Source organism: Petaurus breviceps, unplaced genomic scaffold (genome assembly GCF_028583685.1).
Source record: "Petaurus breviceps papuanus isolate PSGF00001 unplaced genomic scaffold, PetGlider_PUasm1.0 90977, whole genome shotgun sequence".
In the NCBI taxonomy this organism is placed as follows: Eukaryota; Metazoa; Chordata; class Mammalia; order Diprotodontia; family Petauridae; genus Petaurus; species Petaurus breviceps.
In genome coordinates this window covers 43,485,235-43,502,921 of record NW_027187391.1, presented here as the reverse complement: position 1 = coordinate 43,502,921, position 17,687 = coordinate 43,485,235, and the positions used below count along the sequence as shown (strand labels likewise).

The 17,687-nt window shown below is 39.9% G+C and overlaps 1 protein-coding gene across 1 annotated transcript in view; it reads left to right on the top strand.

Annotated features, from left to right (window-relative positions):
* Nucleotides 1-17,687, top strand: part of LOC138153195 (uncharacterized) — a 201,182-nt gene that overhangs the window by 59,183 nt on the left and 124,312 nt on the right. The window contains exons 17-20 of the mRNA XM_069077336.1: nucleotides 6,291-6,491; nucleotides 10,897-11,018; nucleotides 15,084-15,312; nucleotides 15,758-15,960. Of these exons, the coding sequence (XP_068933437.1) occupies nucleotides 6,291-6,491; nucleotides 10,897-11,018; nucleotides 15,084-15,312; nucleotides 15,758-15,960 (755 nt within the window). The remainder of the gene's footprint in view (nucleotides 1-6,290; nucleotides 6,492-10,896; nucleotides 11,019-15,083; nucleotides 15,313-15,757; nucleotides 15,961-17,687) is intronic.

Below are 17,687 nucleotides of genomic sequence, written 5' to 3'. Positions count from 1 at the left end.
GAATATGCCAGTCTGTATTGACAGAGGAATTTCCTCACACATGAAGTCCAGTCCAAAAAAATTCTATAAAACCCAAGGTGCATCTGAACCTGTCTAGGGCACGCTTTCATCTATCACCTGCACAACGGGCCTAGATGATCTCTACGCTTCCTTAACTGGAACTTTCTGTTGTTGTCCAGTTGTTTTGGCACTTGTCTGACTCTTGGTGACCCTATTTGGGGTTTTCTCAGCAAAGATAGTGGAATGCTCTGCCATGTCCTTCTCCAGTTCATTTTAGAGATGAGGAAACTGAAGTAAATAGGGTTAAGTGACTTGCCCAAAGGTCACACAGCTAGTAAGTGTCTGGGGCCAGATTTGAATTTCTGACTCCAAGGTCAGTGCTCCATCCACTTTACCACCTAGCTGCCCTATGAACCCTTTAATGCTGATTGACATAAAGGGGTGCTCCAACTTACCTTCCCTATTTGTGCTTGTTAAAGATATTTGTATAAGCCGCATGGTGGCCTAGTGCTGATACTTCTTTGGGAAGAACGTTGGATCTGGAGTCCAGAAAGCCTGGATTAGAACTCTGCTCTCACACTTATTAGCTATACAATCATAGACAAGTGACATAACCACAAGCCTCAGTTTCCTCAACTGTAAAGTGGGATTATTACACTGGCACTACTTACCTCAAAAGGTTATTGTGAAGAAAGCATAGGAGGAAACCTTAAAGTGCTTTATTAATGTAAATTATAATTATAAGGTTTAAATTCTCTGAGCCTGCTGAATTTTCTGTTAACCAGTCTGACCACGTATAACTGTTAATGAGGTAAGAGACAATGTGGTTTGATACTGAAGAAATCCAACTTGTAGGAACAAAGAATTTATTTGTTCAGAGTAGTCAGGTGCTTCTGAGAGATTCCTAGACTCTCCCTGACTGCATCACTGTATTTAAGCAAGCACAAATGAGTATGTATAGGGACTATCACTTTGGGGAAAACTACAAGCACCAATGTAGGCAGGTAATGCTGGGAGATTTTTCACCTAACAGGTGAAATTCAGAAAGCTAAACATTGATTAGGGATTGGGCACTGCCTGGAAATTTATTATTTCTGGTTTTTTCTTTTTCTCCACTTAGACCTGAGATTATTTTGTAATACTTTTTAAAAAAATAAATGAGGAAACTTACTGTAAAAAAATTATGAATGGCTTTGAAAGTATCCACTTTAATTTACATGAACTGATACAAATTGAGGCAAACAGAGCCGAGAAAACAAGATACACAGTGACTACAACAATGCAAATAAATGAGAACAACCCACCACCATAAAACAATTAAAGATTTTTGTTGCAAAATTACTATGATCAAGAGTGGCCCCACATGAGATATCAGGAAATGCCTCCCTCGCTCCTTGGCAGAGATGGAGGTTCATGGATGTGTAAAATTGCACATATCAGATTTTTTTATTTAATGTATTGAGCATTTTATTGAACAATTTATTGAGTATTGAGTAATTCAGCATTGCTGATTTTTTTCTTTTTCTTTTTGAAAAAAGAGGTGTTTTTATAAGGCATATCTCTCAGAGGAGAGGAGGAAGGGATATGGGGAAAAAGCTAGGCAAAGTAAAAACAAAAAGATATAAATAAAATATATTTTTAAAAAGGAACTATTCACTTTAACAACTCTCTCCTGGGCATGTACTGTACTAGGTAATTTTGCCTGAGTGCTGGTCCTTGACCAGGCAGCCTGCACATACAGGTGACATTTGACATTGCTGTGAAGCCTCCTTAGACAAATACCAGACCACAGGGAAAAACAGAAACTTTCCAGTTTGTAAATATGTAATAGAGGCTCTGGAATAGAACTACCCTGTGGTTTTTATAAAACCTCAAGCCTGTCAGGACAGAGTCCACAAATAGATTATGCAAGGACCCATCTCAGATTTTCTTTTAAGCTGAGGTTAAGGTATTGAGAAAGCTCATGTCATTTTGAAAAAGAGAGCTGGATCTCCCTTCTCAGATGGAAAGAGTGGATGAAGCAGCCTTGCCCAGGGACCCCTCACACCAAGGACAGCATGACATTTCCCCCCCTCTGAATAATAGAACAATGGGACCTTTTGTACAAAAAGAGGTCAAGGAAGTTGAGCAGCCAATAAGACCAGCTCCTGGGATTGTACTCACTCTGTTCTGGCTTTAGCAAAATGTTCAGGTTAGAGCAGTCTGTATTCAAGGAGGAAGTGCCTTTTTACAAATCTCATCCTGGAGCTATTGAGTGACACCCTTTCTTTCCCAGTCCCACCCTCCTCTCCCTCTGTTCCTATTCTATGCTCTCCCATTTGGAAATTAGCTGATCTTTAAAGAATTGAGTGTGTTGTAACAAGTTAATTAGCATAACTTTCTGATTTCATGGTCCAGGCACTGACTGGTTAGCTTCTATCATGCTTGCATTTCATTGTAAATGGGATGATAGAATAATTATCAAAGTAGTATTAGCCAACATTCATATGGGGCTTTAGATTTAGTGACACCAGCCTCCTGGCTGTCCCATGTACAAGACCCCATCAGGTATTTTCTCTGGTTGTCCCCCATGCTTGGAACATTCTTCCCTCCTCCACTCTAATTACTGACCTCCCTGACTTCTTTTAAGTTCCAACCTCTACAGCAAGCTTTCCCCAACCCCTCTTAATTCCAGTGCCTTCCCCTCCGTTAAGTATTTCCTAATTATCTTGTCTTTAGCTTGCTTTGTATATATTTGTTTGCCTGTTGTCTTCACCACTAAATTGTAAACTCCTTGAGGATAGAACTGTCTTTTCCCACTTTTTGTATCCCCAGAGCTTGGCATGATGTCTGCCAAGACACATAGTAGATGCTTAATAAATGTTGACTGATTGCTCTATTATCTCATTTGATGTGGACAACAACTTTGTAAGGCTGACAGTATTATCTCCATTTTACATATGAGGAAATTGAAGTTCAGGGAGGTTTCAGTGACTTACCCAGGATCACAGAGCTGTTACGTATCTGAGGCAGAATTTGAATTCTGATCTGTGTTCTACACCAGAGGTATCAATTCTCAGTCCACCAGCACCATGCAACCGCAAAACTCCAGAGTACACCTGGTCAGCCTAGCATCACACCAGTTAAACAGAAGGTGGAAATGGAATTCAAACACAGATCCTTTGACTCCAAATGCAGGGCTCCTCCTAAGATTTCAAACAACTTGACATGACCTGGTTTACAACAGCATGTATAACTTGAACTTTTGGCTTTATGGTACCCAGGGTATGTTATCTGACAGAGTTTTTGTTGTTGTTCAGTCATTTTTCAGTCATGTCCAACTCTTAATGATCTCATTTGGTGTTTTCTTGGCAAAGATACTGGAATGGTTTGCCATTTCCATCTCCAGCTCATTTTGCAGATGAAGAAACTGAGGCAAGGTTAAGACTTGCCCAGAGTTACACAGCTAGTAAGTGTCTGAGGCAACATTTGAACTCAGGTCCTTCTAATTCTAGGACAGAACTTTTGGGGAAGAAGAAAGAGGGCTGTTGATGGGTAGATGGGGAACAGAAGAGAAACATTAGTACACCAGAATGATCAAAGGTGCTAAAATTGTCTTCATTCCACATTTAACAGGCACAAAGTAAGCACTTACTGTATTATCAAACTTTATTAGGTGTTACAAAGGATATAGAAGAACTAGCACCAGTCCTTGCTTTGAAAGAGCATATCATCTAGCTATTGTGACAAAGGACAAAGTGGTTGTCCTTCATTCTCTAAGAGGACCAAAATGGCATCACAATGTTGCAGTCAAGGTACAGTGTGTCCAACTGTAGCTGCTCAGACCAACATGAGTTCAAAAGACTCTACCACAGATCAGGCACAAATAGTCCCTATTGTGACAATATAGACATGTTAGACTGTAAGGTCCTTGAAGGCAGGAATTGTGTCAAATTTAACCATGGTATCTCTTCCCTGCATTTTCTCTCTGGCCTCTACCTCAAACAGTACTCTGTAGGCAGTAATAACACTCACTCACATTGACGTAGCAGTATAAGGCTTAGCAACCCTGTAAGAGAGGTAAATGCAAGTATGGTAATCGCCATTTTAAATATAAGGAAACAGATCCAGACAGGGTTAGCTTCCCATAGCTCATAGGTATCAGAGCCAGGGTTCAAGGACAGATCTAATTAGCCAGAGAACATCTAAATCAGTGAGCCTCAAACATTGTTGATGATGTACTCCATCAGTAAAGCCCTTCTAAGCACCCCCCCAATATTTACTTATTTATAAATAGCATATACATATACCTATATGCATATAATTTATATCCAGATTGCATGTACATATTACTGTACTAATAATTATGTAGTGTTATAAAACCTATGTAAGAATAAATGTTTAAAAAGAATAAAGTAAAGCTAAAATAATATTTGATCCAAGAATTTATTGATCAGGGGAGTGTCATGGTCAGAGTCGAACTTTAGGAAAAATCGCTTTGGAAGCTGTGTAAATAATGGATTGGAGTGGGGAGAGACTGGAAGTAGGGAGACTAATTAGGAGATTGTTGCAATAGTTCAGGTGAGAGGACAAGCTAAGTTGGTGCCTTTAGAGAGAAGGGGATCAGATGGGAGAAATGGTACAGTAGAAATTGTAAGACTTGGCAACAGCTTGGATATGCAGGGTGAAAGAGCTGAATAGGACATAGGTGTTATGAAACTGAATGATTTGGAAGGATAGCCATGCTCCCCAAAATAACAGATATTCAGAAGAAGGTTGGATTTGGCAGGAAAGATAATTTAACAAAACCTGTCATCTTTCACAACCTATCTATGGCCTGCTTGCTCTGTGGGATTTACTCTGTCTCACTTAAAATGAAACTCATCAATCACTGCCACCAGCATAATGAACTCAGCTCTGCTGTAGCCAGAAGGTGATCTGGGGACAGGGACTGAGCATGCTGCTGGGAGAAGTCTGAATGTTCTTCATGGTACCTGTGTAGTTGCTGCTGTGGCTGACAAGATAACAGTTAAGTGATTGCTGTTTTGAGGGACTGATGCACAGCTCAGAAGGGGGAGGGAGCGGTTGATTATATAGCAGAAGAAGGAGTCCATCTGAAATAGTGCTAGAGTTTAATGGTGAGTGGATGTGTTGGAGATAAATCCCCTGATTGTCTATCATGGAGAGAGTGGGACTCAATCTGTCCTCCCCCCACATTGATTGATCAGGTATCCCTTGGGTTAGGCCAAAGTTCCCTTTGTGTGAGTCACACCATAGAAACCAGGGTACCCAGACTCCATCGTGGAGACCAGTAGTCCAAGAGGTCCACCAAAATGTAGAGGAACTGCCTACTATAGGATAGACATTATGCTAAGTACTAAGAGGCAAATAGATTGTACAGTGAAATCTAGTCTCAGACTCTTAGCCTGGGCATATCACTTAACCTCTATTAGCCTCAGTTTCTCATCTATAAAATGAGGATAATAATAGTACTAGGACTGATGTGAGGATCAAATAAAATAATAATTGTAAAGCGCTTAGCACAGTGCCTGGCATATAGTAAGTGCTATATAAATGTTAGTTATTATTCTTATTAGTCATTATTAATAGATGTCTGCCTCAGTCTCTTCATCTGTAAAATGGGGATAGCACCTACCTCCCAGGGTTGTAAGGATAGAATGAGATAATATTTGAGGTATTTGCAATATTAGGTAACATTGATAATATTATAGAGAATATTTGCAAATTTAAAAGTACTATATATCTCCTAGCTAATTTTAGGGATATAAAGACAAGAATGAAGTAGTCCCTGCCTTCAAGGAGCTTCCATTCTACAGACTGGAGGAATTTCTTTTCTCTCTACTATGCTATATGAGGAACATTTGAAGGAACTGGGAATAGTATTTGAAAGACTGCAGTAGATGAAATTTTCATAGATGCCAGTTTTTACCCTATAAAGTTAAGCCTTCCCCTAATAGAGCTATCTTGAAGTGGAATGGGCCCCAGTAGGAAGGCAATAGTATTGTTTTATTAGAGGTGGAAGTGGAGCAGGAAGGGGGTTAGAAAATTCCTTTGTTGGTATAAATTATAACCTATGGCACTGGAATTACATTCTGTAAGCTCCCTGAGGACAGGGATGCTATTTTTTTTCTTTGCTTTGCTCAGAGTAGGTGCTTAATAAATCTCTGTTGAATTTAATTACATTGAGTCCTGTTCTTCCTTTGCCTTTCTGTCCTAAAGTGCCTATCTCCATTCTAATCCTACCAAACAGGACAATTGTGCAATAGACTTTCTGTCCACTCTCTTTCCAGCTTCTCGACAGTTACTTTGAAGCTTATCAACATGTCTTTGATCAGGAAGAGAGAATTGCCTTGGCACAAGTGATGACAGACATCATGCACCGCCGCCCTCGGTTCGATTTTAGCCATCCTTATTTTGGGAAGATCTATAGGGATGAATGCATCTGCCTGAGGCTTCATCTGCAGCTGGTGAGGGACATATTCAACAGACATGTGAGTAGAGTTTAATAAACATTACCCAGAGAGGAAGAGGGAAAGTAAGCCATGGGAATGGCATTCTCTGCTTTATTGATGATCCTAGATCTGTTCCCCAGAAGGGCAGAGAATCCTCTATACTTATTCTTAGTCTTATTTGTAAAGCTTAAATGCATCCTGGCTTAGTGGATAGAAAGCTGGCCTTGGAATCAAGAAGACCTGGGTTGAAGTTCCCTCTCAGACACCTACCAGGCAAGTTACTTAACCTTTTAGTGCCCCAGGCATTTTCCATCTAACTATAGATGATCCTCAAGGCTCCATCGTAGGCCTTCTCTTCTCTTTCTATATTCTTTCTCTTTGTTACTTGATCAGTTTTTATGGATTTAATTATCATCTCCATCCTGACGATTTCCAGATTTATGTATCTACCCTAGGTTCTCCCCGAGGCTCCAGTCCCATATTACCAATTGCATAGTGGAGATTTCAAATTAGATATCTGGAGGCCTCTCAAATTCAACAAGTCCAAAACAGAACTCTGTTATCTTTTCCACAAAAAGTGTTATCCTCAACTTCTCACTCTCTTCCTACATATCCAATCAGTTGCCAAATCTTGATATTTCTATTTCCTTGCAGTATTTCTCTTGAATACAATCCTTTCTCTACTCACACAGCTACCAAGCGTCCTTCTCACTCTCTCCTAGATTATTGCAACAACTTCCTGGCTGATTTCCCTGACTCATTTCCTGCCCTCACCACCACTCGCTTTAGTCTACACTGCTACCAAAGTGATTTTCCTTAAGAGCTGGTCTGACCATATCACTACCTTACTCAATAAACGCCAGAGGCTTCGTATTGGCCCTAGAATCAAATATAGACTCTTCTGTTTAGCTTTTAAAGACCTTCACTCTGCCAAGCCTACTTTTCCAGCTTCATTGAACATTATTTTCCTCTCTTACTCTTTGACCCACCTAAACTGTCCTAATTCCTCACACTTGACACTCCTCTCATCTTGGTGCCTTTGCACCTACAATCTTCCATGCCTGGAATACTCTGCCTCTTCAACTCAGCCTCACAAAATTCCTCCCTTCCCTCCAGATGCAGCTTAATCACCACCTTCTTTGTGAAGCCCTTCCTGATGTCCTCTGCTGCTAGTGCCCTCCCTCTCAAGTTACCTTCTCTATTACTGCTGTGTATATATTTTCTTTCTTTTTATTCTGTGCATATGTATGTATGTCCTTGTTCCTAGCACTAGAATGTGGGCTCCTCACACGTAGGAATTGTGTCATTTATTATGTTTATATTCCATATACCTAGCATGGTGTCTGGCACATAGTATTTAGTCATTGCCTGTTGACTGATTGATTGATTCCCTGAGAAGCAGAGCAAGTCCTGATATGCATTGGTAGCAATGATGAAATCATAAGTGTACCAATAATAACAATAATAGTAATAATTCAAGCAGCACTGTGGATTTAAAATCAAGTGTCCCATATATCTTGTCCCTTCCTAATAGAATGTGAACAGGTGCTATCTTTTCTATTTGTATCCCCAACACTTTAACACAGACCTTTGCACATAATAAGTGCTTGATGAATCTTTATTCATTCATTCAAATGTGGGTAACTTCAGTACATTTATTGGTCCACAAAGCACAGGCTTAAAGCAAAGAGTAAGCCCCTTCACATTTTCATTCACACCACAGAGCTTGTGGTATTAGTAACATTGGAAAGAATGAAGAGAAAACATTTCAAAATGTGAATTGCAAAGTTATGCTGATTGTGTATATGAGAGGTTCATTGCATAGAGAGCTAGACTTGGAGTCAGGACAGACCAAGGTTCAAATTTTGCCTTAGATGCTAACTAGCTATGTGACTATGGACAAATCATTTAACTATAGGATGAGAATAATAGCACCTACATACTAGAGTTATTGTAAGGAAAGAGACCATGTAAAAATGAGCCCACTGTGAATAAAAGATAATGATGGAATATACATGATTGCTTTCAAGCCTCACAACGAACAATCTGTAATAAAAAATTTGATGTCAGGGGAACCCAGAGAGACTAGAGAAATCAGGAGTATCAGCAGCAGATATGAGGTTAAGGAGAGGACTGGGGGCAAATTCAAGATGGCAGAGTAGAAGCAGGACCTCTGCCTGGCTCCGGCTTCCACCTTCCTCAGTCCATGTAAAAAGGGAACTCTAAACAAACTTTGGAGCTGCAGAACCCACAAAATGACACAGAGAAGCTAACCTCCCGCTGAGGTCAGCCTGGTAGGCCGGCAGAAATCAGCCAGCACAGTGCTCTGAGAGCCAAGCCCAGGCTCCCATGAGCCAGAGATTTTAGCCCCAGGGAGGGTCTGACCAGCTGCCTTCTGGAGGGACTCCAGATCAGCAGCAGCTGTGACCGTTTCCAGATTTATCAACACAAAGATGCTAAGGACAAAGTGAGAAGTCAGTGCAGTGTGGACTTTGGGACCAATAGTCGGGAGTGTGTTGGCTTCTGCCCCCAGGGCAAGAAGCTGATGAGACAACCATCACAGCGCCACGTGGCAGCTTCAGCTCCTAGTCTGCAGACTGTAGGGGGACCAAGCAACCAGTCTGAGGGGTAATCGCTCTTGCTTTAACCTGCTTGGATCTGGATTGCAGTCTAGGGTGAAGGTCCTGGGGTTCGTGACCAGCTTGCCAGAGCGTTTGGAGGCCTCAGAGAGGGCATCCAACTAATACCTTCAGCAGCTAAGGAAACCCCAGTGTTTGGGAGGAAAGCTCCCCTGTCTGGTGGCAGTCTTACTGTGGCAAAAAGCCTTGGGATCAAGTGCTTGAGGGGCAACATGACCAGACAAAGGAAACAAAACAAACAGAAGACTCCAACATTAGACCCCTATTCTGGGGACAAAAAGGAGCAAAGCATGGAACAGGAAGAAGATAGTGAAGTCAGAATTCCTGCACCAAAAGCTTCAAAGGAAAATACAGCTGGTTACAGACCATAGAGGACCTTAAGAAGCACATAAGAGAAGTAGAGGAAAAATTGGGAAGAGAAATGGAAATGATGCAAGAAAATTATGAAATGAGAGTCAACAGCCTGCCTGAGGAAAATAACACCTTAAAAAACAGACTAACTCAATTGGCAAAAGAGGCTCAAAAAGGCAATGAAGAGAGGAATGCCTTGAAAAGCCAAATTTCCCAGATGGAAAAAAGAATCTCAAAAGCTCAATGAGTTGACTCTTTCCCTCAGATTTACATTGGAGCAAAGGGAAGCTAGTGACTTTAAGAGAAATCAAGATTATGTTAAACAGATCCAAACAAATGAAAGAATAGAAGGCAAGGTGAAATATCTCACGGGAAAAACCACTAACCTGGAGAATAGATCCAGGAGAGATAATTGAAAAATTATTGGTCTACCTGAAAGCCATGATCAGGGAAAGAACCTAGAAATCATCCTCCAAGAAATTTTCAAGGAGAATTGCCCTGATGTTCTAGAACCAGAAGGCAAAATGGAGGTTAAAAGAATCCACCGATCACCTCCTGGAAAAGATCCCCAAAAGAAAACTCCTAGGAATATTATAGCCAGGTTCTGGAATTCCCAGATCAAGGAGAGAATATTACGAGCAGCCAGGAAGAAACAATTTGAATATTGTGGAAACACAATCAGGATAACACGGGATCTGGCAGCTTCTACACTGAGGGATCGAAGGGCCTGGCATAGGATATTCGGGAGGGCAGAGGAGCTGGGATTAAAACCAAGGGAAAAAAAAAAGAAGAGAGAGGACTGAGAAGATCATTGTATTTGCACAGCAGAGGTCTCAAAGAGACCACTTTTAATTGTCTTCAAGTCAAGGCGTAAGGACTACTTTTTGAGAATATTGAATCAGGAACTCTTTTTTTTCAGTCAGGGGAGTTAGAATAATTCTGAGATTCCATATGGGAAGCACTTTACAAATCTTAAATCACTACATAAATGCAAGCTGCTATCTTCATCTTCATCATCAGTCATTTCTATGACTTTGGGGACAGCATGTTTTAAATTTTTATGTCTTTCTAGATTAATCAGGGCACAATCTATGGCTACATGGAGTGAGCATAAGAACATTACTAAACCAGTGGCAGATTATAGAATTGTGATTAGCACAGCTCTATCTTGACAAGCTTGATAGGAAACTTTTTTTCCATCTGGTCAAATATCTGAAAAGGGATTTTCTTCCTTTGCTTCTTGAAATCGATCTCAATTTGCAGCTCTTATTTTTTCTTGGCTAAGAAACAACACAATCCCAATGGGAGCAGATCTTCAGAGCTCTCTGTAAAATTTATGAGCTGCAGAACTGAGGCAAAGGGCATGCTGTCGTTCTCATGCCAAATTATGTGTGAATTGTTTGTGGGACAGGTATTTTTCCCTTCTAATTTTAAAATTATGTTTGCATTTCCAGATAGAGTCACAACGGGAATATGTCCAAAGAATATGGCGAGATGATCAGAAAGGTAGCATCAATGAATTTGGACTTCCTCCAAACATAATTTGCAAACATCTTATCTCTATTAACAATAGCTGGTGAGTTTATGATTGGGGGTGGGGCAAGGGAGGGTTACGAATTTGTTTAATTAATTCTTCTGGAAAACTTAACCACAGACCTAAATACTTTCCAACCTGGTCTAAATTGCGGAGACACTGCCACATACAGAACACTGAACTAGGACTCAGAAGACCTGATCAGAGTCCCATCTGTGCTACAAACTCTGTGTGACTTAGGATAGTGACAACCTTTCTAGCCATTTCCCTATCGGTAAAAGAAAGAAGTTGGATTAAGTAATAATTAAGGTCCATTCCTATTCCAAAATTTTGTGATTTTTGTACAAATTCTACAACCAAAGAGTGCTCCCTAACTTACCAAATTCCAGTTTATTTGGAAACTAACAATGGGTAAAATACTTCTCTCTGAACTTTCTGGGGGGCTAGAATTTTTACTTATAGTATTGAGTCTAGAGGACTTTAGTCTCATAAGAAGTTCTATTTTAAAAACAAAGTGGCTTTGACAGGTCTGACTATGTTGCTTCCCTTCTTAAGATGCTCTAGTGGCTTCCTATTGCCTCTAGGATGAAAACCACATGCCAGTATTGGGCATTTGAAGCCCTTTACAATCTAGTTCCAGGAGTCTACCATTCTGCTGGCCTGCTGATTGTTCCTTGTACATGACATTTCATCTCCTGCATCCATATGTTTGTGTTGATGGTCCCCCATACCTGGAATGCTCTCCTCCTCACCTGTCTCTTAGAACTTGTTAGCTACTTTCTTGGTTTTGATCAAGGGTCTATCTGCCAATATCCCATCAGTGGCTAATGATTTCCAAATTTACTTAATGTTTATTTATTTATTTTTTTTGCCTTTTGGAGGGCAATTGGGGTTAAGCAACTTGCCCAAGGTTACACCGCTAGGTTTTTTTTTTTTTTTTTTTTTTTTTGTGGGTGTGTGGGTGTTAAGTGTCTGAAGCTGGAACCAAACTTGGCACCTCCTGACTCTGGGGCTGCCGCTTTACTCACTGCGCCATCTAGCTGCCCCTAATGTTTATTTATATATAGTATTTATTTAACTGCACACACATTGCTTCTCCAAAATTATTTAGCATAGTATTTATTTACATATAGTTTTATTTATTAACTGCATATACATTGTTTCTCCCCAATAAAATGGAGGCTTCTTGAGGACAGAATTTCTTGCTGTGTTTTTGTCTTTGCACACAGAAAACACTTAATAAATGCTGGCTGAATTGAATCGCTGCTGAGGTTCTGTCTGTCATGCTGTGGCATGAAGCAGGACCTATGTAAACCTGCAATTTGGGCAAAGGTGAATAAAATGAGGCTGTATACAGGGGAAGAGAAAAAGACAATCCAGAAAACTGTGTCTGCTTTGGTATTTGTGTTTCCACTGCTTAGCATAATGCTTGCCACATAGGAGTCACTTAATAAATGCTTTTTCATTCATTCTTTCATTCTATTACCAGAGAGAGTGAAGGGGGCTGAAACAATAGGTAGGTCAGAGTTTAAAGCCAGCAGGATCTTCCAAGGATTATGAAGCAGAGGAGAAATCAATACTTTGTCTAATTCAAGTAATTTCCCAGAAGCTTAGGGCTTTTCTCAGCGTGTACCTCACTGCCTGGCCCATGGGGAAGTCCCCACCCCCACCCCTCCACCACGTCCTACTGGCCTAGGTTGAATCATGGGCCTCTCCACTGTCAGACAGTATCATCACATTAAGAGCTGGACATGCTGAAAATAGCTTTTTAAAACCCAGTTTCTTTGCCCACAGCAAATTTCAGACACTCTTGAGTTCCTTGAGCTCACCAGGGCAGGAAACCAATTTCTCTCTGTTTTGCCACTTTGACACATAATTGCATTCCCTGGAATCCTTCAAGGAAGGAGGTAACTAAGTTACCCTCTGTGTTACCCTCTTTAGCTTGATCTCTCCCATTCATTCCCATCCCCAGAGACAGGGAGAAAGAACACAATAGGCAGTTTGGAGACCCATTTCTATCTGCCCAGGTCAGACTGTATGATGTAAAGTCAGGTTCTCCGTTTCTATTCACTGCCAGACTAGAGGGTAGGACACCTATAGGTGTCTAGTACATTCGGTTCCCTGCATTTTTCATACCACAGATATCTCTGATAAAAGGATTTTTACTCCAGAGAGAAGCTTGTTGTGGCATAAATCTGGTTTTTTTGGAAATGACTATCAGAAAGGTTCTTACCATGGACCTCAAGCCTGGAAAGAAGTATCCCAGGAGCAAATGCCATTTGGTTGGTGAGATGTTCTTTTGGGGGTCTAAGGTACTCAGTTGTGATTAAAAATTTAGTTTTTAAGAATACAAGTGAGCCCAAAACTTCAATTATCTATCGAAGAGATAATTTGGGGGCAGGCAGAATCCTTTGAGGGACCCTCAGTTTCACAAAGTACAAACCTACCTTCCTCACCGACAGGTTAGTGATAGACTTAATCATAATAGCGTCATGACTAATGACTTGGGGGGGGGGGGAAGGACGTGTGTCCTTGAGCTCTGTGTAGAGATAAGGAGAATCCTGGCCACATTCTTCATTGAGTCAATTCAATTCAGTTCAATGAACTGGCACATTTACTCTTGAAAGCATTTTTTTTTAATTTTCATTGTTTTATTACTTATGTTTTAAAAATTAAGTATCTACTACATGTAAAGCATAGTGTTAGTAATTGAGGTTACAAAGTTGGAAAATGACAGTTCCTGAAAGACGGTATAGCTAAGCAAAGAGAGTGATGGACTTAAGAGCTAGTAATGGCTAGCATTTTTATAGCTCTTTAAGGTTTGCAAAACATCTTGCAAATATTATCTCATTTTATCCTCAAACAACCCTGGGAAGTATGTGCTGTTCTTATTCCCTTTTTAGAGATTAGGAAACTGAGGCAGCTAGGTGGGTCACACCCTGGGTCACACAGCTGCTGAGTGTGTCTAAGGCAGTATTTGAAACATGGTCTTCCTGATTCCCAAGTTCAATGTTGAAACATTATGCCACCAACCTCACAAAAATAAGCAACACCCAAACATTTCATTTTTGTTTTTATCTCCTAATTGCCTAGCAGTGTGCCTGATACACAGTAGCCACTTAATAAATGTTTGTTGATTGATCTATTTCTCTATAAAGTAGCATAATAATGATAATAGTATTTATATGATACCTTAAGATTTGCAAGGCACTTTACAAATGTTAAATCATATGATCCAGGGGCGGCTCGGTGGCACAGTGAATAGAACACTGGCACTGGAGTCAGGAGGACCTGAGTTCAAATGCGACCTCAGACACTTAACACCAAAACTAGCTGTGTGACCTTGGGCAAGTTACTTAACCCCAATTGACCTACCTTCCCCCCTCCAAAAAGCAAAAAAAAAAATCATATGGTCCTAATAACAACCTGGGGAGATAGGAGTTGCTATTATCTCCATTTTTGCAGATGAGGAAACTGAGGCATACAGAGGTTATATGAATTGCACAGGGACACAGTTTTGAACTCAGGTCTTCTGATTCCATGTCAGCTATCCAATGCATCACCTAACTACCTCTAAAACAGATGCCTCTAAAGTTTCTGCAGTTATCTAGGGGTTTGGCAGAATACTTTTGTCTGTTAGTCTTTGAAAAATGCCATAAGGGCTTAGATGAATCTAAATAACTGCTAACCTGGAAAATTATTTCCCTAATTGTATTTACTTTTGCCAACAGTGCTCTTGCTATATTATTCAACTACTCTCTCTTGATGCAAATGATTCTGCTTTTAGTGGGGTTGCAGTTAATTCCACAGCTTGTACTATATCTCCATCAGTCAACAGAAATTTACTGAGGATCTCCCTGTGCCAAAACACTGTTCCTGTTTAGCTGATGACTTGGGCCATGTCTTCTGGGTGTTATTATAGTGCATTCTTTTCTGCTTCTTCGGATTTACTTCAAAATGAAAAGCACATTTTTTCCTGGGATCCTATTAGCAAAGGGGGGTTTCAAGTGGCAAACCCAGGCTATTTTTCAAAAACTGAAAAGAATTCGGTGGTTAGTATGTTGCTTAATTGTATAGGCTTGTTGTTAATCTGCCTTATTCTTCAAGCCCAGTTTTAAAAAACATCTACCTGTTGGAGTTCCATCCTTCCCTTGGCTTGGCCTCCCTCATCCCTACAGCTCTACAGCACCTCTTCCAGGAGTTTTGCCACATCTACAGGCCCCACACAGCTCATGGCATCACCATTCTGGAGGAACACGTGCTCCAGCTGGCTCTGGACACGTGGCAGTCTGTGAGAAAGCCTGAGTCTCTTTACAGTGCCCAGCTTCAGAAAGATGTGAGTTGACCTCAGAAGTGGAACACAGGGTATGACTGATTATCTCAGTAATAGGATACTCACTGTTTCAGAGCTTTTGCTCTCCTGAAATTATTTCATTTTGTCTATCCAAAACAGAACTGATAAAATGTGAGGCCATACTCTCTTTATTTGTGATTATTTTTCCTACTGGTCAAAGAGGACACAGGCAAGATTTGAGTAGAAATGTTAATGTTTAGATATATGCATAGAAATTTATTTTCTGATTTTTGACTAGTTTTTTGATGACTGAAATTTAAAAAATATACTTAGAGTAGCTTTTTTTTTTTTTTTAGGGGGGAGGGCAGGGCAATTGAGGTCAAGCGACTTGCCCAAAGTCACATGGCTAGTAAGTGTTAAGTGCTGAGAACGCATTTGAACTCATTTTTTTATTACTTATGTTTTAAAAAACACTTTCCCTTTACAGTTATTTTCAGATACAGTGATGGAAGATCCCTTTCTTGTGGTTGAGATAGGTATGCTCGTTCTAGAGTCTGCAGCAGGAGAAGGAAAGAAACAAAGCCAAGATTCCCAAGCTTTTCTTCTGGAGACCTTCTCTAGACTTTTGGAACTCTTGACTCTCCGCTACCGACTGATAGAAATAAGTGTGGAAAGCGCACATTTAGCCTGGTAGGTGTAGTGGGCTATCTATCCTCCAGATACAGGGCAAGCTTCGCACTAGGGCCATGTGAGAGGCATGTTTTATTTTCTTTTTCTTTTTAAAGCTTTGTTAATGCTACAGTTGCTTCCCAAAATTTTGGCTCCTCCACTCAACCCTCTTGTGTAACAAAGAAAACTGGTTAAGCAAACCCAAATAAACAACTAGGCCTCATCTGGTAGTATATGCAACATTCCTCATTTGAAGCCTCCAACCTCCCTTCATAGAGGAGAAAAGTATTTCATCATCTGTCTGCCAGGCCCAAGATTAGTCATTGCAATTAATCTGAGTTTGGCTGTCTTTTAATGTTGTTAATGTGCATATTATTGTCTTGGCTAATCTTTCTTCACTTTGCATCTGTTTGCATCTTACCATGTTTCTTCAAATTTTTCATATTAATCATTTCTTATGGTGCAATAAGAGAGACCTATTATATTCAGCCATTCCTCAATCAATGGGCACCTGTTCTGTTCAAGTCAGAAAGTATTTTACTAAGAGCCTCCTATGTACCTACCGGGCACTGTGGTAAGTTCTGAGGATATAAAGAAAAGAAAAGAGGGGCAGCTAGGTGGCACAGTGAATAGAGCACCGGCCCTGGAGTCAGGAGGACCTGAGTTCAAATCCAGCCTCAGACACTTAACGCAAAAACTAGCCTGTGACCTTGGGCAAGTCACTTAACCCCAATTGCCCTCCAAAAAGCAAAAAGAAAAGAAAAGAACAAAACAACAAAAAACAGTTCCTACTCTCAGGGAGTTCACAGTTTAATGGGTGAGACAACATGTCAGCAACTATGTATAAAATACAGATAAATATACATCTGTGTGTGTTTATATATGTATATATAGTATATATCTGTGTGTATGTAGCTATATATGTATAGTTATATTAGTTATGTGTATTTTATAAGTTACAAACATGAATATATACAAACAAGATGTATGTATATATCTTGTTGTGTATGTGTATATAAAACACACCCATATATAACAAGATATATATAGTACCTGTATGTATAATAATTTTATATATGTATATTATACTATATACAAACAATATAGGCATATCTTATTTATACATATATATGTACAGATATATACACATATCTATAGTTTTACCTATTATATATTTACGTATCTATAACATACAGATAATAAATTTATGTATACATATAAATATATATGAATCACAGACCATATGCACAAATGTATGTGTTTACATGTATATTTATGATATATGTATGCATATTCATATATATAATGCTTTGGAGATTATTACAAAAAGAAGGTACAAACATTAAGGGGGAACTGGGAAAAGTTTCTTATAGACAACAGAATTTAAGCTGAGACTTGAAAAAAATCAGGGAGGTCAAGAGTCTGAAATGGGGAGGGAGAGAGCTCTAGGCATGGAGGATAGCCAATAAAAATGTGGAGTGTGTTGTGACAAGAACAGCAAAGAGGTCACTTTGGAGAGAGCTAATTTGGTTTAATGAAGAAGTCAGAAGCCCGACCACAGAGAATTGAGAAGAGAAATGAAAAGAAAGGAAATGGAAGCACCAGTTGTAGAAGGCCTTTTCAAGTAATTGAGCTACGAAATGGAGGAGAGATACAGAATGATGGTTGGTGGTTTTGGATGGATCGGGTGAAGGGTTTCTGATGATGGAAAAGACATGCTTGTGGGTAATAGGGAAGCATTCAGTAGA